At 52.0% G+C, this 25,770-nt stretch overlaps 1 protein-coding gene across 5 annotated transcripts in view; it reads left to right on the top strand.

The window, feature by feature from the left end:
- The window catches only part of LOC138522061 (antigen peptide transporter 1-like), a 151,711-nt gene that overhangs the window by 102,537 nt on the left and 23,404 nt on the right, over positions 1-25,770 (top strand). For all 5 annotated transcript variants that reach the window (XM_069635301.1, XM_069635298.1, XM_069635302.1 and 2 more), the window contains one exon: positions 8,498-8,636. In XM_069635301.1, coding sequence (XP_069491402.1) covers positions 8,498-8,636 — 139 coding nt within the window. The remainder of the gene's footprint in view (positions 1-8,497; positions 8,637-25,770) is intronic.

Raw genomic sequence — 25,770 nt, 5'->3', positions numbered from 1 at the left:
CTGTCCCCTCCAAAGCCCTCTGCACAGCCCTGACTTTTCATTTCATCGCTAAAACTCAGGACATCCTGCCCTCTCTCTCTCTTCCTCTCCCTCTACTCCCTGCTCTTCCTCTGGTCCTTCTTCGGCCACCTCTCCTCCCTCCTTCTCTGCCTCTGCCCTGTTCTCCACCGACAAGGTTTCCAGACAAGTCTGATCTATGAAAGACTCGTCAAAACAGGTTCACCCCTGTTCCTCTAAAACCATGAAGGATCATATTGACACTCTGGCTCCTGCTCTGGCTGACTTCCGGACCCACTCCTTCACCACTGGAGTCTTCCCTTACCCCCTGAAGCACTCCCTTCTGCACCCTCTCCTTAAGAAACCCTCTGCCGCCCCTTCCCGCCCAGCCAACCATCGCCCAATCTCCAACACTCCTTTCCTGGGCAAACTCATGGAAAAGCTGGCCATCTCCCAGCTTAATCATCACACTGAATCTGTTGGTTGTCTCCATGACCATCAGTCTGGCTTCAGAGCTGCCAGAAGCACGGAAACTGCTCTCCTGAACATCCGTGAAGACCTGCTCTCCTACCTTGATTCCAACACCCCCTGTGTCGTCATCTTACTTGATCTCTCTTCTGCCTTTGACATGGGCAACCATGCCATCCTGCTCAACCGTCTCTGTGATAACCTGGGTATCACTGATCAGACCCTGGCTTGGCTGACTTCTTTCCTCTCCACTCGACGCTCCCAGGTCCAAATTGGGTCCTTCCTTTCCTCCATTTCTATCTCCTAGCTTTACCTGTGGTGTTCCCCAGGGGTCTAATCTCTCTCCCTTGCTGTTCAACCAATAACTGACATGTCCTGCCCACCGCATTGGCGCGCTCTGCCCCAACATTCAGTGCTATGAGGATGACACTCAACTCATTTTCAGGCTCCCTTCTGCCACCTCTTCTCCTTCTCTCATCTCTGACTGTCTGCTATTCAGGAGTGGTGTGCCACCAATGATATCTGCCTTAATGCCAGTAAGACCGAGATTCTCCTCATTGGCACACCCACTCCCTCCTTCCCTGCAGCTCTCTGCCCGGCTTCTCTTGGCCCTCTTCCTGCTCCCAGCTGTGAGGCTAAAATCCTCAGGGTCATCTTCGACTCCACACTCTCCTTCTCTCCTCACATCTCCGACATCTCCAAGAAGTCACACTACCAGCTGCACCTCCTCAGAGGTATTCTTCCTTTCCTCTCTTTCCCCAGAAGCCCACTTCTCCAGAGCTCTGGTTCTCTCTAGGCTGGACTACTGCAACCGCCTCTTTCAAAATCTGCCTGCCTCTACTCTCCGCAACTCATCCAAAACAGGGCTTCAAGACTTGTCCTTGGCCTCAAGCCCAGGGATCGTATCTTTCCAGGACTGAAATCTCTGCAATGGCTCCCAGTGGCGGCGAGGATTACGTTCAAAACCCTCTGCATTGTCCATAAGGCCTTCTGGGCCTGGGGCCCTCAATATCTTCAACCCTCTCTTCCTAAACATCTTCCTTCTCGAGCACTTCACTCATCCGCCACCAACCCCCTCAGGGTCACTCGCTTCTCCAAGAAACGAGTTGGTGGTAGATGTTTCTTTTGCTTAGGCCTCCCTCTTGAACAGCCTCCCTGCCTCTCTGAAACTTGAGAACCATCTCTGGTTCCAAAAGCACCTCAAGACCTTCCTCTTTGCTTCTGCTTTCTCTCCTCTGCTCCCCTGCTGGTCTCCTGGTTGAAACTGAAACTGCACTGGTTTACCTGGCTACACTCTGATCTTGGGCCCAGGTCCCCTCCCTGCCAGTTGCACATCTGCACTGCCCCCCTGACAACCCTTGCACTTGGGGACTGTTTCTGTATCCCTACAGCCCCTTACCAGCACTTGACACCTGATGTCTGCCCTTACCCTTGCGCTTGGGGACTGTTTCTGTATCCCTACAGCCCCTTACCAGCACTTGACACCTGATGTCTGCCCTTACCCTTGCGCTTGGGGACTGTTTCTGTATCCCTACAGCCCCTTACCAGCACTTGACACCTGATGTCTGCCCTTACCCTTGCCACGAGCTGGCTGTACTTCTTTTTTATTGTCTTTATTTATTTACCTTTATTTTTTATCACGGTTATCTTATGTTCTGCACTGCCCCCTCCCACTTTCCCCCTGCACTTCTCCCCTTCCCCCCTCCTGTGCACTTGTGCGATCTCAATGTCACCTGGCCTAGTAAGATCGCTGTCTCTGTCTTCCCTCTGTTCCCCCTCCCTTGCCTCATCGTGCCTTGAAACACTTGTGTATAGGCGCGTTATAAATGCCATTATCATATCATAAATGGAGGGCTGCCTTGCCATCACCGTTGAACGCTTTTTCCTGCCAGAGAAAGTCGAGGTCGTCGACGACCAAGGAGAATCCGTCGGTGGGTTTCCCACCAACCAAAGTCCACAAAGACGCCGACGAAGATCTGAAAGGAAGCCAAAATCGAGTGCCGATCGCCGACACCTGACGCCCGCTGCCAGGCCTACGTTCTTCATTGAGTCATCTTTGCGGCAACAAACTCTTTTCATCGGGGACTCTCAATGCCAAGGTTCACATTGTTGGAGGACTAGCAATGCACTGTGACTCCTGGTCTAAAGGGAATTCACCCACGAGCGATCCGTCGATGAACCGTCGAAGAAACTCTGCTAAACTCAGGTACATTGGGGTAGTAGAACATTTTTAACAGGAAACGAGACTAAACAATAATGAACTGGTTTTGTTTATACACTTTATTTGCAGGTTGCCATAGTGGGGGATCCTCACACAGAACTGTGTCTTGGTAGCTAAAGTACTATTCAGCCATTGTTTAATCTAACTTGTCTTCCTTCCTATGTCTGATGCTGATACCCATTACTGTTTGATTTGTGTTCCATTAGAACTGTCAGCAGTTGGTGCATTTTTAAGGAGTCAAGAGTTAAGTGTGGTACCGCATAGACATTGTATAGATTTGCCATATTAGTTTTGCCAAACCACGTGTGTTATTGATTGTGTATATATCTTGAACCTTATTTACATAAAGAACTGTGTTATCACATAACATCGTGTGTGGACATTCCTTTGTGGGGGCTTGGGGACTACACTGTACTTAAGAACCAGCCCGCGTTACCTCCTGAGAAGCTAGGCCTTTATTGCTCGTCCTTCTCTGCCCTATAGAGAATCTTCACTGGGGTGCTCTGTGCTTCTACTCTTCCATATAGAGAGCAGGAGTACAGATAACTCCCCTTCCAGTCTTTACAGTATTCACCAAGGTACTGGCGGTACACTCGCGCAGAGAATCAATCCCAGTGTACCCTTATCTGCACGACTGGCTAATAACAGGGGAATACCCTCAAAATTGCAAGCACAATACCCAGAGAAAATCAACCTTCTGTTCCAATTGGGGTTCTCAATCAACGAGAACAAATCGAGTCTTGTTCCCAGTCAAACTAAGCAGTTCCTGGGAGCTATCATGAAGACACAAGAGGGGCTAGTCTTCCCCTCAAACGAAAGATTTCAAAACATGCTGCTGCAAATTCTGCAATATCTCGCTGGTCACCAAATAACCGTACGCAAGGCAACGCACCTGCTCAGGATGATGGCTTCATGCATTTATCTAGTTCCACGTGCACAGCTGCGCATGCGCTCAATGCAGGAGCCGTTAGCGAAACAATGGTCTCAGGCAAGCGGTAAGTGGGACGATCTAGTGGTTGTTTCACTAACCCTGGCATAAGCACTTCGCTGATGGTCCAAGGAAAATGTGTTAAAAGGAAAACCCTTTCACAAGCCACCAATTCAAGCAATACTTACAACAGACACCTCACTGTCAGTATGGGAAGCCGTACTAGCAGTACTCCAATCCCTACAAGCTTTTCAACTGCATCTAGCAGGTCAGACGGTGCAAATCCTCACAGCCACATCACTGCCATGTTTTACATAAATGAGCTGGGAGGCACACACTATCCAAGTCTGTCCAGGCTGTCCCATAAAATGATGAAGTGGGCACTCAAGCGGAAATATGTTCCTAGTCTCGCAACACGTTCGGGGGAACTCGATGCTCTAGCAGACAGTCGAAGCAGAAACCACAGGAGCACGAGTGACAATTCAGCAGAGAAATTCTAAACAAAATCTTTATTACCTGAAAAACACATGTTTCCTGAAACATGGCTTGAATGTGCTGCAAATGCTTTAGCGGATGATCTAGATCAATTACTACAAAATCCTGAGCGGGCTAAGCTTAAAATCTATGGATCATGAACCAAAATCGTTGTATGACCTACAAAGATTTTAATACGTTATTGTTTGGCAATAAAATATTTCCTGTCATGTCTGACTATCTTATTAAGTGTCCGTCCCCATACATACAAACACAATTTCTGCGATTTAAGCTGAATTTCTGGCCCGCTAGGGATGTGCTGGTGAGAAGAAAATTAATACCAATTGAACAAAATTATTGTCGATTCTGCAAAAATGTAACCGAGCGTGAAACACTGCAACACTGTATTGTAATGTGTCCGGAACTAAAGGATGAGAGAAATATGCTATTCAAGAATTTTACTGTTAAACATCTTCAAATGGAGACAAGTGAAATATGGTTTTGGCTTTTTACAAACACAAGACTAGCTGTTCGCATTGCGATAATTCAGTACTTGGATCTCATACTTCCCAAATCATCAAACTAGCTAGATTAAGAGTTCTAGCGCTAATTACTCTGACGAATACTATCATGAACTGTGAGAGATCTAAAAGTTGTTTGTATGAAGTTAAATCTTTTACCAATTTTTTTGTATTATGAATGCAATGGGATTAATATCATTGTAAAGTGTTAGCAAAATTGCAAACTGTGAAACTGTTAAAACTTCTAAATTAACGATTTGTATATATTAGAAAGGTTGATTTTATCAACCAACCAAATAAAAAATAAAAAATAATGATCTTCCTGTGGGGTTATCCTCCTTTAGACTTGCTCGCCACAAAACGCACAATGCCTCGACTTCGCATCCAGGCTCCCTCAACCACAATCCAAGGGGAACGCCCTATGGATGAACTGGTCAGGGAAATGTGCTTATGCTTGTCCCTCAGCCCCCCCCCCCGTCACCCCCAACAACTCTCCTCAGCAGGATCGTGCACAAGATTCACCAGGAACAAGCAACACTAATCCTGATGGCTCCTTTGTGGGCAAGAACAACCATGGTTTCCACATCTGCTCAAACTGGCGATGTGCAAACCAGTCAAACTCCCATGCCCCTACAACAAACTATCACAGCACGAGGGAACAACTCTCCACCCAAATCCTCAATCTATGAACTGGGCAGCCTGGCTCCCGAAGTCATAGAGTACGGACACTTAAAATTACCTCAAAGGAGGCACGCAAACCTAACCCCAGGCACTGCTACTTCAACAAATGGAAAATATTTATGATATGATGCCGAACACAAGCTGTAAATCCAATTGAATGTTCCCCAACAAACATTCTTCACTACATGCTCTATCTACTAGACTCCGGTCTATTATGTAGCGCCATCAAAGTTCACTTAGCGGCTCTGTCTGCGCACACTACTTCACAAAACAAGGTGTCTTGGTAGAAAGTTCCTGTTATCAAGACTTTCATGGAGGGAGTAAAGAGACTTTACCCTTTCAATTTCCAACTCGCCACCAGGTTGGGATCTTAATTCTGTACTCTCAAAGCTCATGGGTCCACGCTTCGAGCCTATGCACAAAGCCAGCCTCAAACACCCTACCTACAAGACAGCTTTCCTAGTAGCCATCACCTCTATAAGATGGGTTAGTGAGCTACAAGCATTATCAGTACAAGACCCTTTCTTTGTTATCCACAAGTACAAGGCTGCACTTGGAACACATCCTAGTGTTTCACCTAAATTCATACCCAGGTTCCATGTAAACCAGTCCATTGAACTTCCAACTTTCTTCAAAAATCCATTGAACTTGGCTGGGAGGACCCTCTATACACTAGAAGTCTTTTTCAGTACAGTTGGCCAGATAATGCGATAAAATATTTGGGGGGTCAACATTACTAAAGATATTGAGTCACTGTCCACAGCAAATTATTCCTCCCTACCGGTAAATATTAGACAAATGCTACAAGACTTTGTAGTCCTATGTTAGATGTTCCCTTCCTGTAGGGGGTGCTTGTGAGCCAGGATTGTGGGCTGTGTAGTCATATGTTAAATGTTTCCTTCTGTAGGGGGTGCCAGTGAGGCAGACTTGTGGGCCCTGTAGTCATATTATAGATGTTCCCTTCCTGTAGGGGTGCTAGTGAGCCAGGATTGTGGGCTGTGTAGTCCTAGGTTAGATGTTCCCTTCCTGTAGGGGCGCTAGTGACGCAGGATTGTGGGCTGTGTAGTCCTATATTAGATGTTCCCTTCCTATAGGGGGCGCTAGTGTGCCAGGATTGTGGGCCGTGTAGCCATATGTTGGATGTTCCCTTCCTGTAGGGGGAGTTAGTGTGGCAGGACTGTGGGCTGTGTAGACATATGTTAGATGTTCCCTTCCTGTAGGGGGCGCTAGTGAGCCATGATTGTGGGCCCTGTATTCGTATGTTAGATGTTCCCTTCCTGTAGGGGGGATATGATATGGCATTTATAACGCTAATGTGGCAGGATTGTGGGCCATGTAATCCTATGTTATAGGGCGCTAGTGAGCCGGGACTCTGGGCCGTGTAGTCATATGTTAGATGTTCCCTTACTGTAGGGGGCGCTAGTGAGCCATGATTGTGGGCCCTGTATTCGTATGTTAGATGTTCCCTTCCTATAGGGGGCGCTAGTGAGGCAGAGGTGAGGGCTGTGTAGTCCTATGTTAGATGATCCCTTACTGTAGGGGGCGCTAGTGAGCCATGATTGTGGGCCCTGTATTCGTATGTTAGATGTTCCCTTCCTATAGGGGGCGCTAGTGAGGCAGAGGTGAGGGCTGTGTAGTCCTATGTTAGATGATCCCTTCCTGTAGGGGGAGCTAGTGAGGCAGGATTGTTGCTGTGAGTTCACTTAAGAGGCCTTTTGCTGATGATGGCACTGTTGATCAGGGATTATGTGCTAATGTGTCACCCTCTTCTCACTGCCAGTGGCACGTGAGAGCTTTGATTGTGTGCTGTGTGTTCATGCATTAACATTTCTCATGCGGATAACAGTGCGTTTAAGTAGGGATTGGATGCTCATGTGACATCCTTTTCTTTCTGCAGATGGTGCTGCTGAGCCAGGATTGTGTTCTGTGTGTTTATGTAATAGCAGTCTCTTACTGCAGATGGCGCTAGTGAGCAGGGATTGTGTCCCCATGTGTCTCCCTGTTCTCTCTGCAGCTGGCACTGGTGAGCACGGATTGTGTGCTGGGTGTGCGTCTAATAACAGTGTCCGGGTAATGACAGTTCTCTTGCTGAAGATGGCGCTAGGGAGCGGGATTGTGTGCTCATGTGTCTCCCTGTTCTCTCTGCAGATGGCACTAGTGAGCAGGATTGTGTACCCATGCGTGTCTCTGCAGATGGCACTAGTGAGCAGGATTGTGTGCTGGGTGTTGGCGTAATAAAAGTTCTCTTGCTGAAGATGGCGCTAGGGAGCAGGATTGTGTGCTGTGTGTCAGTGTAATAACAGTTCTCTTGCTGAAGATGGCATCAGTGAGCAGGATTCTGTGCTCATGTGTCTCCCTGTTCTCTCTGCAGATGGCACTAGTGAGCAGGATTGTGTACCCATGCGTGTCTCTGCAGATGGCACTAGGGAGCAGGGATTGTGTGCTGGGTGTTGGCGTAATAAAAGTTCTCTTGCTGAAGATGGCGCTAGGGAGCAGGATTGTGTGCTGTGTGTCAGTGTAATAGTTCTCTTGCTGAAGATGGCATCAGTGAGCAGGATTGTGTGCTCATGTGTCTCTTCTCTCTGTAGATGGCGCTAGTGATCAGGATGTTGTACTGTGTATCAGTGTAATAACAGTTCTCTTGATGAAGATGGCACAAGTGAGCAGGATTATGTGCCCATGTGTCTCTTCTCTCTGCAGATGGCGCTAGTGATCAGGATTGTGTACTGTGTGTCAGTGTAATAGCAGTTCTCTTGCTGAAGATGGTGCGAGTGAGCAGGATTCTGTGCTAATGTGTCTCTCTGTTCTCTCTGTAGATGGCACTAGTGAGCAGGATTGTGTGTCAGTGTAATACCAGTTCTCTTGCTGAAGATGGCGCTAGATTGTGTGCTCATGTGTCTCCCTGTTCTCTCTGCAGATGGCGCTAGTGAGCATGATTGTGTACTGTGTGTCAGTGTAAGAACAGTTCTCTTGCTGAAGATGGCGCTAGGGAGCAGGATTGTGTGCTCATGTGTCTCCCTGTTCTCTTGCTGAAGATGGTACTAGTGAGCAGGATTGTGTGCTGGGTGTTGGCGTAATAACAGTTCTCTTGCTGAAGATGGCGCTAGTGAGCAGGATTGTGTGCTCATGTGTCTCCCTGTTCTCTTGCTGAAGATGGCGCTAGTGAGCAGGATTATGTGCTCATGTGTCTCCCTGTTCTCTCTGCAGATGGCGCTAGTGAGTCAGGAGCCGGTGCTGTTTGCTCGCCCGGTGCAGGAGAATATCACTTATGGGTTTAAGGCCCAGCCATTGGACGCTGTCCAGAGAGTGGCGAGACAGGCCAATGCGCACGAGTTAATCGCAAAAGGTAAGTGGGTTAGTCACGCTTGAAACCGCAAGAGGGATATCCACCTCCCCCCCAATAAAACACCCACAGAGGTTCATGGATATCCAGATTGTGATATGGTATGTGTCTGTACACAGAAGGTAGCAAAGTGCCAGTCCCAGTGTGGCACACACAGGGGCACAGCGGTAGTTAAGCATGCACAGACTACAGTAGATTATAATTGCTGTAAAAAAGATGACCCCATGGACACCAGCAGGAGGCACAAACTAACACTGAGGCTGAGCACGGTGCATATGCCAGCAGTGAGGCTGAGCACGGGGCATATGCCAGCACTGAGGCCGAGCAGGGTGCATGTGCCAGCACTGAGGCTGAGCAGGGTGCATATACCAGCACAGAGGCTGGGCAGGGTGCATATACCAGCACTGTGGCTGGGCAGGGTGCATGTACCAGCACTGTGGCTGAGCAGGGTGCATGTACCAGCACTGTGGCTGAGCAGGGTGCATGTACCAGCACTGAGGCTGAGCAGGGTGCATGTACCAGCACTGAGGCTGAGCAGGGTGCATGTACCAGCACTGAGGCTGAGCAGGGTGCATGTACCAGCACTGAGGCTGAGCAGGGTGCATGTACCAGCACTGAGGCTGAGCAGCGTGCATGTACCAGCACTGAGCAGTGTGCACATATACCAGCACGGAGGCTGAGCATGGTGGGTGCATGCAGAGTCTTTTGCCTCATTACATGAAATGTGCTTGGCTTCAGAGCTGGTACAGCCATTGTACTTTGCCTCAGTGCTGGCCCATGCACCATGATTGATGTTAGTGCTCAGATATGCATCTTGCTCAGCCTCAGTCCTGCTATATGCACCCTGCTCAGACCCAGTGCTGCTATATGCACCCTGCTCAGCTCCAGTGCTGGTATATGCACCCTGCTCAGCCTCTGTGCTGCTATATGCACCCTGCTCTGCTTCAGTGCTGCTATATGCACCCTGCTCTGCTTCAGTGCTGCTATATGCACCCTGCTCAGCCCTAGTGCTGCTATATGCACCCTGCTCAGCCTCTGTGCTGCTATATGCACCCTGCTCAGCCTCTGTGCTGCTATATGCACCCTGCTCAGCCTCAGTGCTACTAAATGCATCCTGCTCAGCCACAGTGCTGGTACATGCACCCTGCTCAGCCACAGTGCTGGTACATGCACCCTGCTCAGCCCCAGTGCTGCTATATGCACCCTGCTCAGCCTCTGTGCTGCTATATGCACCCTGCTCAGCCTCTGTGCTGCTATATGCACCCTGCTCAGCCCCAGTGCTGCTATATGCACCCTGCTCAGCCTCTGTGCTGCTATATGCCCCCTGCTCGGCCTTTGTGCTGCTATATGCACCCTGCTCTGCTTCAGTGCTGCTATATGCACCCTGCTCAGCCTCGGTGCTTCTATATGCACCAGTAGTGCCACAACATTACGGGAATTTCTGCTTTGGGGATGCATGTGGACGACGCCCAGATTGTGTTGAAGCTCTCTGGTTCCTATGTTGATGACTCTGGGAACATTAACAAGGTCTTTTTAGCCACATAATCATGGATGGCTCTGAACTCTCTGGCTCTGAACAACTTTAAAACGGAGCTGCTTATTTTAGGGACACAACAAAAATTGAAAAAACTGGACCCAAGTTATAAGAGCTTTACAATTGTAGACCATGTTATCCCAGTCTCCAAATGTGTTAAGGCTTTGGGAATCTTCTTTGACTGGCAGCTATCGTTTAAGAAGCAGGTCCGCCATCTTAAATCCTCCTGCTCTTATTATGGCCATTTGTTATGGCAGATTCGCCCCTGAGTCTGTCTGTGTGCCCCCATGCCCCCGAGTCTGTCTGTGTGCCCCCCATGCCCCCGAGTCTGTCTGTGTGCCCCCACATGCCCCTGAGTCTGTGCCCCAGAGTCATTCTGTGTGTCCCCCACTCTGCCCCTTACCCCCTCCCACCCTTTTGCCCATGCAGTTTCTATTTTCACCCACCCTACCTCCTCCCTTCCCCTTCTCTCTCCTCCCCTTTACCCTTCTTTACCCTCCCCCTCAGACGCTAACATTCTCAGACACTCCCCTAGGTGTCGTTGGCCATAGTAATCGTAACCGTCTGTCCCTCCCTTGTAGCTCCTCCCCTTGTCCTGATAAGTCCGGTTCTACCCCAATTGCCACCAGGCATAGTAATCGTAGCCACCTGCCCTCTCCCGCTCCCCCTGCCCTTCCCTGTCCGGACCCTGTCCTTCTACCCCTATGCTCCCTCTCTCTGTCTTGCACCTTTTACCCTCCCCCATGTCCCATGTGATATTGTCTGTGCACTTCTGCCCAATTTCCCAGTCTTGTGCCCCTTCCCACTTTCTTTCTCTGTCCCTTAGCACTTACTCCTATCATCTGTCTCTCGACTTTGATGGCAGCTTGCCCGTTCCCCCTCCTTTCCCTCCTGATCTTCTCCTCCCCTCCCCTCCTTGCACTTTGCTGAACTGTCATCTGACCTTCCTGTTCTTGTTTGTTCCTCTCCTTCCCCTTCAACTCCACACCTTCATCCCTCCACCCCCCACCTTCTGTATACTCATGCAGTGCATCAATTGCCATCAGGCATAGTAATGTTACTGCTAGTTTGTCTCCTTTTTCCCTACCCCTCTTCTCCCTATTTGTTCCTTGCACTTGCACTATCTGAAATGTCGTCAGGCTGATTCTGATAGTTATTATTCTCATTCTTAATTGTTTCAAGGACTTGTAAGAATGTAATTGTCTTCTCCCATGTTCCCTCCCTCCTTTAAGCACTTTGTATATAGGCGCTATACAAATAAACAATCAATTGTTATCGGAGGCAAACTGGGCAATGATCGCTGCTGCAATCAAACACTAAACTGGATTACTGCAATAGTTGTTGGTAGGGACCTCCCAGACTGACATTAGAAAATTGCAGGTCATTCTGAATAGCACTGTACGGGCTGTCTGTGGGTTGAACGTCTTGCCCACGTCACTGAGGCCCGGAGGAGACTGCACTGGCTTCCGGTCCAGCAAAGGATTCAGGTTAAGGGCCTAGTCATGGTCTTTATATGTCTCTGGGGTGAGGTGCCGCCTTCTCTGACTACAAGAATAAATAGGACCCCTTTTAGACGTGTTCGACGATCTAACAGCACCACCAGACTTAGCCACCCACAAGGTAACCTCAAGAAAAGTGGTGCAGCAAGTTTACATTTCTTGGGCCCCAGCTCTGTGGAACACACTCAACTACCCTCTTTTAAAAAACACTTAAAGACTCTCCTCTTCGACAATGAACTTGGTCAATGTGCTGTAGCTCCTTTGTCCTTTGTATGTTTTCCTGTTTGTTCTTTTGATGTTCTGTCTGTGTGAGCGCCCTGAGGCCTTCGGGTTAGTGGTGCTATATAACACATAATAAAGATATATAGATGTGATCACTGCGCTGCATGCCTTTTGCAATTCAATATTTTCAGATTTGCAATTTCATGCCTCGCTGTAATCACGTCGATCCATTTGCACCCTACTCACCCTTATTGCTGGTATATGCACCCTGCCCAGCCTCAGTGCTGGTATATGCTCCGTGCTCAGCCTCAAAGATGGTATAGGCACCCTGCTCAGCCTTATTGCTGGTATACGCACCCTGCTCAGCCTCACTACTGCTATATGCACCCTGCTCAGCCTCAGTGCTGGTATATGCCCCGTGCTCAGCCTCAGTGCTGGTAGATGCCCCGTGCTCAGCCTCAAAGATGATATAGGCACACTGCTCAGCGTCAATGATGGTATATGCACCCTGCTCAGCCTCACTACTGCTATATGCACCCTGCTCAGCCTCAGTGCTGGTATATGCCCCGTGCTCAGCCTCAAAGATGATATAGGCACCCTGCTCAGCCTCAATGATGGTATATGCACCCTGCTCAGCCTCAGTGCTGGTAGATGAATCCTGCTCAGCCTCAGTGCTGGTAGATGAATCCTGCTCAGCCTCAGTGCTGGTAGATGAATCCTGCTCAGCCTCAGTGCTGATATATGCACCCTGCTCAGCCTCAGTGCTGGTATATGCTCCGTGCTCAGCCTCAAAGATGGTATAGGCACCCTGCTCAGCCTCATTGCTGGTATACGCACCCTGCTCAGCCTCACTACTGCTATATGCACCCTGCTCAGCCTCAGTGCTGGTATATGCCCCGTGCTCAGCCTCAAAGATGATATAGGCACCCTGCTCAGCCTCAATGATGGTATATGCACCCTGCTCAGCCTCAGTGCTGGTAGATGAATCCTGCTCAGCCTCATCCTGGTAGGAAAGATTTCCATTATATGTGTAATTTTCCCTCCAGTTGTACACCCCCAAACGTTTTGCTGCTGTTTAAACACTATGGTCTGACTTTGCCAGAGAAGCACAGCCTTCAGCTGCACTCCTCTGGGCTTTCGCTCACTTTTTATGGGGAAACTGACATGCCCTTAAGACAGTCAGTACTGGGAGTCCTTTTCCAATGTTGCAATTTTTCTGCAACATTTAACAAGTGCACAATGTACCTTACAGTACAGTGCACTTGGGTCTCCTAGTAATTTCCAAAGACCCTAGATACTCTCATAGGACTTTTTCGGAGATGTGCAGATGTGTCATGGACAGGGCTGGTGGCAGCTTATCTTTTCATATAATTTTAACCCTTTCCTTCATTTAAACTGCGATTACCGCAAATAGGTGGCCTGGCTCCAAAATGGCCATGCCACGAGGTTCTTTTGTCCTGTCCTTTGGCCATCTTGCCCCTTTGCCTTCCCCAGGTCGAGCCGACCCGGGTCAATCCTTATTTGGTCATGCAGTTTCCCGTGAAACGCCAAGCTTTCACTGGCTTCTACATGCCTTCTGTGCGTGCCTCCATAATGTGGGCTGGGGTGTCTGTCCCCAATACACATCCAGGGTGCCAGAGAGTCTGGAGTGCTGTGAATGCCTGGGACCACCGTGGTCCGTGATTGGTCCACGTATGGAGTGTGTGTTTGTGAGCAGATCTCCCATTGGGTCCTCTTCATTTTGGCGCGAAGGAGACTCTGGATAAGAGGAGGCCAAAAACACCCTTACCATGTCGATCTCTGGAGTTCTCACTGAACGAAGGATAGGATCCAAGTATCCTGAAACTAAATAAGCCGAGTTGAGGAACTGCTGTAAGGTTTGGCACCCTGAGCCCGCTGTCATCACGTGGGACCCTACTGTATCTGGTCGTCCTAGAAGGTCTGCAAAGGCGCTTCGACCCATTGGAATAGTGGGACCAACTATTCTCGGCACCTTCAACAAAACCTGCAAGTAAGCCTTCTCGGAAGTGTCCCTGTGCCAACCAGTGGTCTGACCAGCTTACGCAGGACTTTGCTCTGTCTCCGCCGCCGTTTTGAGGAGACCCTCAAAACTGGGTTTACTGCTAGCTCTCTGTCAACGGCACCCTCACACCGAATTTCGTACACTTGGCATTCCCTGGTCTGAAGTGAGATGAGTGTGCCAGGACCAGAGTAAACACGGTTACCGTGTTGCCAAGCCGCGGCAACAACCTTTGCAGGTACGCTGCATTTGTGCCCCTCTTGCCCCTAAAGCCTGCTCCAGTGAAACTGGCCTGATCCATCCATCCGGAGCAGAGAAATCGCCACTGTCCTGTTTGGGAATCACACTGTATCTTCGGAACTGAAAGCCGCAGAGCCGTCATATTGCCGCATTTGAATCTGCAACCGAAGTGGACTCGACTGGCGAAGTTTGGTCCGGAGTGCACCGGGGTCGGTGAGTAATCGCATCCCTGACCGGTGGGCCTTGGCGCCTCCATCATTTTTACGCACAAGTGGCTCTTGGAGGTCCCTCTCTTTTCCACTGCTAGTGCTAACTAGCTAACTATTCCCGAACCTTGGAATCACCTCTGCCTTCAAGTGGAGGCCCTCCTTGAATAGTGAGAATCTATTCTTCATCGCCTCACCCTCCTTCCTGAGCTGCTAAAGACCCCTGAAGGGACCCCGTTTTGCCCATTGGAACAACCGCATGCGCCTGCACTACATGTACTATTCAGCATAAGGCTCCTCTCTTCTTAGGGTTTGGACTGCCTCTTAGTTAGGTGTGTGGTTGATGTGCAAGGGGACTAAAGACTATCTGCACTGCCTATTTTCCTTCCCCCTCTAGGTTGTGAATATATTTTGTGCCTTTAACCCTTTAGACCCCAATGGTCTTGTATATATCTTGTATTGATAGTGTTGTGTTGGTTTGATAGTATTGCTGTGATTCTTTTTTCGGTGTGCTGAGTTACAAAGGCCTTGTAGTAAATGTTTTTTATATGTTTGATATATACACCTGTCTGGGAGTCATTTGTAAGTGTCCTTGCTCTGTGTGCTCATTGTCCTTCAGTCACTCTCACCCCTCCTGAGACCTAGTCTTGACCGCAGACAATAGCTACCTTAACACAACCTGCTCAGCCTCAATGCTGCTATAGGCCCTGTGCTCAGCCTCAAAGATGGTATAGGCACCCTGCTCAGCCTCAGTGCTGGTATAGGCACCCTGCTCAGCGGTACTATATGCATCCCATCCTTGGTCTCCGTGCTGATATACATAAAATGCTGGGCTTCAGTGCCGTTATATGCCTCCTGCTCAGCCTCCGCACTGGTGTATGCCTGGTGTATATGTAGGTGCACTGAGGAGGCCGAGCAGGATACATATACCTGAACAGGATACATATACTAGCATTGAGCCTGAGCAGGAGGCATATACCTCCTGCTCAGGCTCTTGCTGAGCCCCAGCACTGGTATATGCCTCTTACTCATCCTCTGTGCTGGTATATGCATCCTGCTCGGCCTCAGTGCTGGTCTATTCATCCTGCTGAGCCTCAGTGCTGGTATATTCATCCTGCTCGGCCTCAGTACTGGTATATTTATCCTGCTCGGCCTCCGTGCTGGTATATGCACCCTGCTCAGCCTCAGTGCTGGTATATGCATCCTGCTTAGCCTCAGTGCTGGTATATGCATCCTGCTCGGCCTCAGTACTGGTATATGCATCCTGCTCGGCCTCAGTGCTGGTATATGCACCCTGCTCAGCCTCAGTGCTGGTATATGCATCCTGCTCAGCCTCAGTGCTGGTATATTCATCCTGCTCGGCCCAAGTGCTGGTATATGCATCCTGCTCTGCCTCAGTGCTGGTCTATTCATCCTGCTCGGCCTCAGTGCTGGTATTTGCATCCTGCTCAGCCTCGGTGCTGGTCTATTCATCCTGCTCAGCCTCAGTGCTGGTCTATTCATCCTGCTCAGCCTCGGTGCTGGTCTATTCATCCTGCTCAGCCTCGGTGCTGGTATATGCATCCTGCTCAGCCTCAGTGCTGATATATGCATCCTGCTCAGCCTCAGTGCTGGCTTATGCAACCTGCTCAGCCTCAGTGCTGGTCTATTCATCCTGCTCGGCCCAAGTGCTGGTATATTCATCCTGCTCGGCCCAAGTGCTGGTATATTCATCCTGCTCGGCCCAAGTGCTGGTATATTCATCCTGCTCGGCCTCCGTGCTGGTATATGCATCCTGCTCGGCCTCAGTGCTGGTATAGGCATCCTGCTCGGCCTCAGTGCTGGTATAGGCACCCTGCTCGGCCTCAGTGCTGGTATAGGCATCCTGCTCAGCCTCAGTGCTGGTATATTCATCCTGCTCAGCCTCAGTGCTGGTCTATTCATCCTGCTCGGCCCAAGTGCTGGTATATGCATCCTGCTCTGCCTCAGTGCTGGTCTATTCATCCTGCTCGGCCTCAGTGCTGGTATATTTATCCTGCTCAGCCTCGGTGCTGGTCTATTCATCCTGCTCAGCCTCAGTGCTGGTCTATTCATCCTGCTCAGCCTCGGTGCTGGTCTATTCATCCTGCTCAGCCTCAGTGCTGGTCTATTCATCCTGCTCGGCCCAAGTGCTGGTCTATTCATTCTGCTCGGCCCAAGTGCTGGTCTATTCATTCTGCTCGGCCTCCGTGCTGGTATATGCATCCTGCTCGGCCTCAGTGCTGGTATAGGCATCCTGCTCGGCCTCAGTGCTGGTATAGGCACCCTGCTCGGCCTCAGTGCTGGTATAGGCATCCTGCTCAGCCTCAGTGCTGGTATATTCATCCTGCTCAGCCTCAGTGCTGGTCTATTCATCCTGCTCGGCCCAAGTGCTGGTATATGCATCCTGCTCTGCCTCAGTGCTGGTCTATTCATCCTGCTCGGCCTCAGTGCTGGTATATTTATCCTGCTCAGCCTCGGTGCTGGTCTATTCATCCTGCTCAGCCTCAGTGCTGGTCTATTCATCCTGCTCAGCCTCGGTGCTGGTCTATTCATCCTGCTCAGCCTCAGTGCTGGTCTATTCATCCTGCTCGGCCCAAGTGCTGGTCTATTCATTCTGCTCGGCCCAAGTGCTGGTATATTCATCCTGCTCGGCCCAAGTGCTGGTATATTCATCCTGCTCGGCCCAAGTGCTGGTATATTCATCCTGCTCGGCCCAAGTGCTGGTATATGCATCCTGCTCGGCCTCAGTGCTGGTATAGGCACCCTGCTCGGCCTCAGTGCTGGTATAGGCACCCTGCTCGGCCCAAGTGCTGGTATATTCATCCTGCTCGGCCCAAGTGCTGGTATATTCATCCTGCTCGGCCCAAGTGCTGGTATATGCATCCTGCTCAGCCTCAGTGCTGGTCTATTCATCCTGCTCGGCCTCAGTGCTGGTATATGCGTCCCGCTCAGCCTCAGTGCTGGTCTATTCATCCTGCTCGGCCCAAGTGCTGGTATATGCATCCTGCTCGGCCTCAGTGCTGGTCTATTCATCCTGCTCGGCCCAAGTGCTGGTATATTCATCCTGCTCGGCCTCAGTACTGGTATATTTATCCTGCTCGGCCTCCGTGCTGGTATATGCATCCTGCTCAGCCTCAGTGCTGGTATAGGCACCCTGCTCGGCCTCAGTGCTGGTATATGCATCCTGCTCAGCCTCAGTGCTGGTATATGCATCCTGCTCAGCCTCAGTGCTGGTATATTCATCCTGCTCAGCCTCAGTGCTGGTCTATTCATCCTGCTCAGCCTCAGTGCTGGTCTATTCATCCTGCTCGGCCCAAGTGCTGGTCTATTCATCCTGCTCGGCCCAAGTGCTGGTATATTCATCCTGCTCGGCCCAAGTGCTGGTATATTCATCCTGCTCGGCCCAAGTGCTGGTATATTCATCCTGCTCTGCCTCAGTGCTGGTCTATTCATCCTACTGAGCCTCAGTGCTGGTCTATTCATCCTGCTCTGCCTCAGTGCTGGTCTATTCATCCTGCTCAGCCTCAGTGCTGGTATATTTATCCTGCTCAGCCTCGGTGCTGGTATAGGCACCCTGCTCGGCCTCAGTGCTGGTATATGCATCCTGCTCGGCCTCAGTACTGGTATATTCATCCTGCTCGGCCTCAGTACTGGTATATTTATCCTGCTCGGCCTCCGTGCTGGTATATGCATCCTGCTCAGCCTCAGTGCTGGTATATGCATCCTGCTCAGCCTCAGTGCTGGTATAGGCACCCTGCTGAGCCTCAGTGCTGGTAGATGAATCCTGCTCAGCCTCAGTGCTGGTAGATGAATCCTGCTCAGCCTTAGTGCTGGTATATGAATCCTGCTCAGCCTCAGTGCTGGTAGATGAATCCTGCTCAGCCTCAGTGCTGCTATATGCATCCTGCTCGGCCTCAGTGCTGGTATATGCATCCTGCTCGGCCTCAGTGCTGGTATATTCATCCTGCTCGGCCTCAGTACTGGTATATTTATCCTGCTCGGCCTCAGTGCTGGTATATGCATCCTGCTCGGCCTCAGTGCTGGTATATGCATCCTGCTCGGCCTCAGTGCTGGTATATTCATCCTGCTCGGCCTCAGTACTGGTATATTTATCCTGCTCGGCCTCCGTGCTGGTATATGCATCCTGCTCAGCCTCAGTGCTTGTATATGCATCCTGCTCAGCCTCAGTGCTGGTATAGGCACCCTGCTCGGCCTCAGTGCTGGTATATTTATCCTGCTCGGCCTCAGTGCTGGTAGATGAATCCTGCTCAGCCTCAGTGCTGGTAGATGAATCCTGCTCAGCCTTAGTGCTGGTATATGAATCCTGCTCAGCCTCAGTGCTGGTAGATGAATCCTGCTCAGCCTCAGTGCTGCTATATGCATCCTGCCCGGCCTCAGTGCTGGTATATTCATCCTGCTCGGCCTCAGTGCTGGTATATTCATCCTGCTCGGCCTCAGTACTGGTATATTTATCCTGCTCGGCCTCCGTGCTGGTATATGCATCCTGCTCAGCCTCAGTGCTGGTATATTCATCCTGCTCAGCCTCGGTGCTGGTCTATTCATCCTGCTCAGCCTCAGTGCTGGTCTATTCATCCTGCTCGGCCCAAGTGCTGGTATATTCATCCTGCTCGGCCCAAGTGCTGGTATATTCATCCTGCTCGGCCCAAGTGCTGGTATATTCATCCTGCTCGGCCCAAGTGCTGGTATATTCATCCTGCTCGGCCCAAGTGCTGGTATATGCATCCTGCTCGGCCCAAGTGCTGGTATATTCATCCTGCTCGGCCCAAGTGCTGGTATATTCATCCTGCTCGGCCCAAGTGCTGGTATATGCATCCTGCTCGCCCTCAGTGCTGGTCTATTCATCCTGCTCTGCCTCAGTGCTGGTATAGGCACCCTGCTCGGCCTCAGTGCTGGTATATTCATCCTGCTCGGCCTCAGTGCTGGTATATTCATCCTGCTCGGCCTCAGTGCTGGTATATTCATCCTGCTCGGCCTCAGTACTGGTATATTTATCCTGCTCGGCCTCCGTGCTGGTATATGCACCCTGCTCAGCCACAGTGCTGGTATATGCACCCTGTTCAGCCTCAGTGCTGGTACATGCGCCCTGCTCAGCCTCAGTGCTGGTACATGCACCCTGCCCAGCCTCAGTGCTGGTATATGCATCCTGCCCAGCCTCAGTGCTGGTATATGCACCCTGCCCAGCCTCAGTGCTGGTATATGCATCCTGCTCAGCCTCAGTGCTGGTATATTCATCCTGCTCGGCCCAAGTGCTGGTATATGCATCCTGCTCTGCCTCAGTGCTGGTCTATTCATCCTGCTCGGCCTCAGTGCTGGTATATGCATCCTGCACAGCCTCAGTGCTGGTCTATTCATCCTGCTCAGCCTCAGTGCTGGTATATTCATCCTGCTCTGCCTCAGTGCTGGTAGATGAATCCTGCTCAGCCTCAGTGCTGGTATATGCATCCTGCTCAGCCTCAGTGCTGGTCTATTCATCCTGCTCAGCCTCGGTGCTGGTATATTCATCCTGCTCAGCCTCAGTGCTGGTCTATTCATCCTGCTCGGCCCAAGTGCTAGTATATTCATCCTGCTCGGCCCAAGTGCTGGTATATTCATCCTGCTCGGCCCAAGTGCTGGTATATGCATCCTGCTCAGCCTCAGTGCTGGTCTATTCATCCTGCTCGGCCTCAGTGCTGGTATATGCATCCTGCTCGGCCTCAGTGCTGGTATAGGCACCCTGCTCGGCCCAAGTGCTGGTATATTCATCCTGCTCGGCCCAAGTGCTGGTATATGCATCCTGCTCTGCCTCAGTGCTGGTCTATTCATCCTGCTCGGCCTCAGTGCTGGTATATGCATCCTGCTCTGCCTCAGTGCTGGTCTATTTATCCTGCTCAGCCTCAGTGCTGGTCTATTCATCCTGCTCAGCCTCGGTGCTGGTCTATTCATCCTGCTCAGCCTCAGTGCTGGTCTATTCATCCTGCTCGGCCCAAGTGCTGGTATATTCATCCTGCTCGGCCCAAGTGCTGGTATATTCATCCTGCTCGGCCCAAGTGCTGGTATATTCATCATGCTCGGCCCAAGTGCTGGTATATTCATCCTGCTCGGCCCAAGTGCTGGTATATGCATCCTGCTCGGCCTCCGTGCTGGTATATGCATCCTGCTCGGCCTCCGTGCTGGTATATGCATCCTGCTCGGCCTCCGTGCTGGTATATGCATCCTGCTCGGCCTCCGTGCTGGTATATGCACCCTGCTCAGCCTCAGTGCTGGTATATGCCTCCTGTTCACCCTCCACGCTGGTATATGCATCCTGCTTGGCCTCAGTGCTGGTATATTCATCTTGCTCGGCCTCAGTGCTGGTACATGCACCCTGCTCTGCCCCAGTGCTGGTATATGCATCCTGCTCGGCCTCCGTGCTGGTATATGCATCCTGCTCGGCCTTCGTGCTGGTATATGCATCCTGCTCGGCCTCCGTGCTGGTATATGCATCCTGCTCGGCCTCCGTGCTGGTATATGCATCCTGCTTGGCCTCAGTGCTGGTATATTCATCCTGCTCGGCCTCAGTGCTGGTATATGCATCCTGCTCGGCCTCAGTGCTGGTATATTCATCTTGCTCGGCCTCAGTGCTGGTATATGCATCCTGCTCGGCCTCCGTGCTGGTATATGCATCCTGCTTGGCCTCAGTGCTGGTATATGCATCCTGCTCGGCCTCCGTGCTGGTATATGCATCCTGCTTGGCCTCAGTGCTGGTATATTCATCCTGCTCGGCCTCAGTGCTGGTATATGCATCCTGCTCGGCCTCAGTGCTGGTATATGCATCCTGCTCGGCCTCCGTGCTGGTATATGCATCCTGCTTGGCCTCAGTGCTGGTATAGGCACCCTGCTCGGCCTCAGTGCTGGTATAGGCACCCTGCTCGGCCTCAGTGCTGGTATATGCACCCTGCTCGGCCCCAGTGCTGGTATATGCATCCTGCTCGGCCTCAGTGCTGGTATATGCACCCTGCTCGGCCCCAGTGCTGGTATATGCATCCTGCTCGGCCTCAGTGCTGGTATATGCATCCTGCTCAGCCTCTGTGCTGCTATATGCACCCTGCTCGGCCTCAGTGCTGGTATATGCACCCTGCTCGGCCTCAGTGCTGGTATATGCACCCTGCTCGGCCTCAGTGCTGGTATATGCACCCTGCTCGGCCTCAGTGCTGGTACATTCACGCTGCTCGGCCTCAGTGCTGGTACATGCACGCTGCTCGGCCCCAGTGCTGGTACATGCACCCTGCTCGGCCCCAGTGCTGGTACATGCACCCTGCTCGGCCTCAGTGCTGGTATATTCATCCTGCTTGGCCTCTGTGCTGGCACATGCACCCTGCTCAGCCTCAGTGCTGGCACATGCACCCTTCTCAGCCTCAGTGCCGGTATCTGCACCCTGCTCAGTCTCAGTGCCGGTATCTGCACCCTGCTCAGCCTCAGTGCTGTTATATGCCCCATGCTCAACCTCAATGATGGTATAGGCACTCTGCTCAGCTTCAGTGCCGGTATATGCCTCCTGTTCACCCTCCACGCTGGTATATGCATCTTGCTTGGCCTCAGTGCTGGTATATTCATCTTGCTCGGCCTCAGTGCTGGTATATGCACCCTGCTCGGCCTCAGTGCTGGTATATGCACCCTGCTCGGCCCCAGTGCTGGTATATGCATCCTGCTCGGCCTCAGTGCTGGTATATGCACCCTGCTCGGCCCCAGTGCTGGTATATGCATCCTGCTCGGCCTCAGTGCTGGTATATGCACCCTGCTCGGCCTCAGTGCTGGTATATGCACCCTGCTCGGCCTCAGTGCTGGTATATGCACCCTGCTCGGCCTCAGTGCTGGTATATGCACCCTGCTCGGCCTCAGTGCTGGTATATGCACCCTGCTCGGCCTCAGTGCTGGTATATTCACGCTGCTCGGCCTCAGTGCTGGTACATGCACGCTGCTCGGCCCCAGTGCTGGTACATGCACCCTGCTCGGCCCCAGTGCTGGTACATGCACCCTGCTCGGCCTCAGTGCTGGTATATTCATCCTGCTTGGCCTCAGTGCTGGCACATGCACCCTTCTCAGCCTCAGTGCCGGTATCTGCACCCTGCTCAGTCTCAGTGCCGGTATCTGCACCCTGCTCAGCCTCAGTGCTGTTATATGCCCCATGCTCAACCTCAATGATGGTATAGGCACCCTGCTCGGCCTCAGTGCTGGTATATGCACCCTGCTCGGCCCCAGTGCTGGTATATGCATCCTGCTCGGCCTCAGTGCTGGTATATGCACCCTGCTCGGCCCCAGTGCTGGTATATGCATCCTGCTCGGCCTCAGTGCTGGTATATGCATCCTGCTCGGCCTCAGTGCTGGTATATGCACCCTGCTCGGCCTCAGTGCTGGTATATGCACCCTGCTCGGCCTCAGTGCTGGTATATGCACCCTGCTCGGCCTCAGTGCTGGTACATGCACCCTGCTCGGCCTCAGTGCTGGTACATGCACCCTGCTCGGCCTCAGTGCTGGTACATGCACCCTGCTCGGCCTCAGTGCTGGTACATGCACCCTGCTCGGCCTCAGTGCTGGTACATGCACCCTGCTCGGCCTCAGTGCTGGTACATGCACCCTGCTCGGCCTCAGTGCTGGTACATGCACCCTGCTCGGCCTCAGTGCTGGTACATGCACCCTGCTCGGCCTCAGTGCTGGTACATGCACCCTGCTCGGCCTCAGTGCTGGTACATGCACCCTGCTCGGCCTCAGTGCTGGTACATGCACCCTGCTCGGCCTCAGTGCTGGTACATGCACCCTGCTCCGCCTCAGTGCTGGTATATTCATCCTGCTTCGCCTCAGTGCTGGTATATGCATCCTGCACAGCCTCAATGCTGGTATATTCATCCTGCACAGCCTCAGTGCTGGTATATGCACCCTGCTCGGCTTAAGTGCTGGTATATGCATCGTGCTCGGCCTCTGTGCTGTTGAATGCATCCTGTTCGGCCTCAGTGCTGGCACATGCACCCTGGTCGGCCTCCGTGCTGGCGTTTGCACCCTGGTCAGCCTATGTGCTGGCGTTTGCACCCTGGTCAGCCTCTGTGCTGGCGTATGCACCCTGGTCAGCCTCTGTGCTGGCGTATGCACCCTGGTCAGCCTCTGTGCTGGCGTATGCACCCTGGTCAGCCTCTGTGCTGGCGTATGCACCCTGGTCAGCCTCTGTGCTGGCGTATGCACCCTGGTCAGCCTCTGTGCTGGTGTATGCACCCTGGTCATCCTCTGTGCTGGTGTATGCACCCTGGTCAGCCTCTGTGCTGGCTTATGCAACCTGCTCTGCCTCAGTGCTGGCTTATGCAACCTGCTCAGCCTCCTGATTGGTAAAGGCACCCTGCTCAGCCTCAGTGCTGGTCTATTCATCCTGCTCAGCCTCGGTGCTGGTATATGCCTCCTGCTGAGCCTCAATGCTGGGATATGCCTCCTGCTCAACCTCCTGATTGGTATAGGCACCCTGCTCAGCCTCAGTGCTAGTATGTGCCTCCTGCTCAGCCTCCGTGCTGTTAAAGGCCTCCTGCCAAGCCTCAGTGCTGGTATAGGCACCCTGCTCGGCCTCAGTGCTGGTATAGGCATCCTGCTCGGCCTCAGTGCTGGTATATGCCTCCTGCTCAGCCTCAGTGCTGGTATATGCCTCCTGCTCAGGCTCAATGCTAGTATATGTATCCTGCTCGGCCTCCTCAGTGCACCTACATATAGTGCATAGACCCCACACTGGTACATGCACTGGGATGTACCACCGCCACCAGCACTAGACCCAAGTTCAGTGCTCTACCTGCCTGAGAAAACTACCATCTCTAGGGGGCAGCGCATCACCAGAAGCCGCAACATCACCAGCGTGGAAACAAAGCGCCACTCTACCTGCCTGAGAAACTTACCATCTCTGGGGGGCAGCGCAGCACCAGAAGCCGCAACATCACCAGTGTGGAAACAAAGCACCACTCTACCTGCCTGAGAAACTTACCATCTCTGGGGGGCAGAGCAGCACCAGAAGCCACAACATCACCAGTGTGGAAACAAAGCGCCACTCTACCCGCCTGAGAAACTTACCATCTCTGGAGGGCAGCGCAGCACCAGAAGCCGCAACATCACCAGTGTGGAAACAAAGCACCACTCTACCTGCCTGAGAAACTTGCCATCTCTGGGGGGCAGCGCAGCACCAGAAGCCACAACATCACCAGCGTGGAGACAAAGCGCCACTCTACCTGCCTGAGAAACTTGCCATCACTGGGGTGAAGCGCAGCACCAGAAGCCACATCACCAGTGTGGAAACAAAGCACCACTCTACCTGCCTGAGAAACTTGCCATCTCTGGGGTGAAGCGCAGCACCAGAAGCCACATCACCAGTGTGGAAACAAAGCACCACTCTACCTGCCTGAGAAGCTTGCCATCTCTGGAGGGCAGCGCAGCACCAGAAGCCACAACATCACCAGCGTGGAAACAAAGCACCACTCTACCTGCCTGAGAAACTTACCATCTCTGGAGGGCAGCGCAGCACCAGAAGCCACAACATCACCAGTGTGGAAACAAAGCACCACTCTACCTGCCTGAGAACCTTGCCATCTCTGGGGGGCAGCGCAGCACCAGAAGCCACAACATCACCAGTGTGGAAACAAAGCGCCCCTCTACCTGCCTGAGAAACTTGCCATCTCTGGGGGGCAGCGCAGCACCAGAAGCCGCAACATCACCAGCGTGGAAACAAAGCACCACTCTACCTGCCTGAGAAACTTACCATCTCTGGGGGGCAGCGCAGCACCAGAGGCCGCAACATCACCAGTGTGGAAACAAAGCACCACTCTACCTGCCTGAGAAACTTACCATCTCTGAGGGGCAGCGCAGCACCAGAGGCCGCAACATCACCAGTGTGGAAACAAAGCACCACTCTACCTGCCTGAGAAACTTACCATCTCTGAGGGGCAGCGCAGCACCAGAGGCCGCAACATCACCAGTGTGGAAACAAAGCACCACTCTACCTGCCTGAGAAACTTACCATCTCTGAGGGGCAGCGCAGCACCAGAGGCCGCAACATCACCAGTGTGGAAACAAAGCACCACTCTACCTGCCTGAGAAACTTACCATCTCTGGGGGGCAGAGCAGCACCAGAAGCCACAACATCACCAGTGTGGAAACAAAGCACCACTCTACCTGCCTGAGAAACTTACCATCTCTGGAGGGCAGCGCAGCACCAGAAGCCACAACATCACCAACGAGGAAACAAAGCACCACTCTACCTGCCTGAGAACCTTGCCATCTCTGGGGGGCAGCGCAGCACCAGAAGCCGCAACATTACCAGTGTGGAAACAAAGCACCACTCTACCTGCCTGAGAAACTTACCATCTCTGAGGGGCAGCGCAGCACCAGAAGCCACAACATCACCAGTGTGGAAACA

Source organism: Ambystoma mexicanum, chromosome 13, assembly GCF_040938575.1.
Source record: "Ambystoma mexicanum isolate Mex_15411 chromosome 13, UKY_AmexF1_1, whole genome shotgun sequence".
NCBI classification, from domain to species: domain Eukaryota; kingdom Metazoa; phylum Chordata; class Amphibia; order Caudata; family Ambystomatidae; genus Ambystoma; species Ambystoma mexicanum.
The sequence above is the reverse complement of the archived record's forward strand: the minus strand, read 5'-3'. Positions and strand labels throughout refer to the sequence as shown.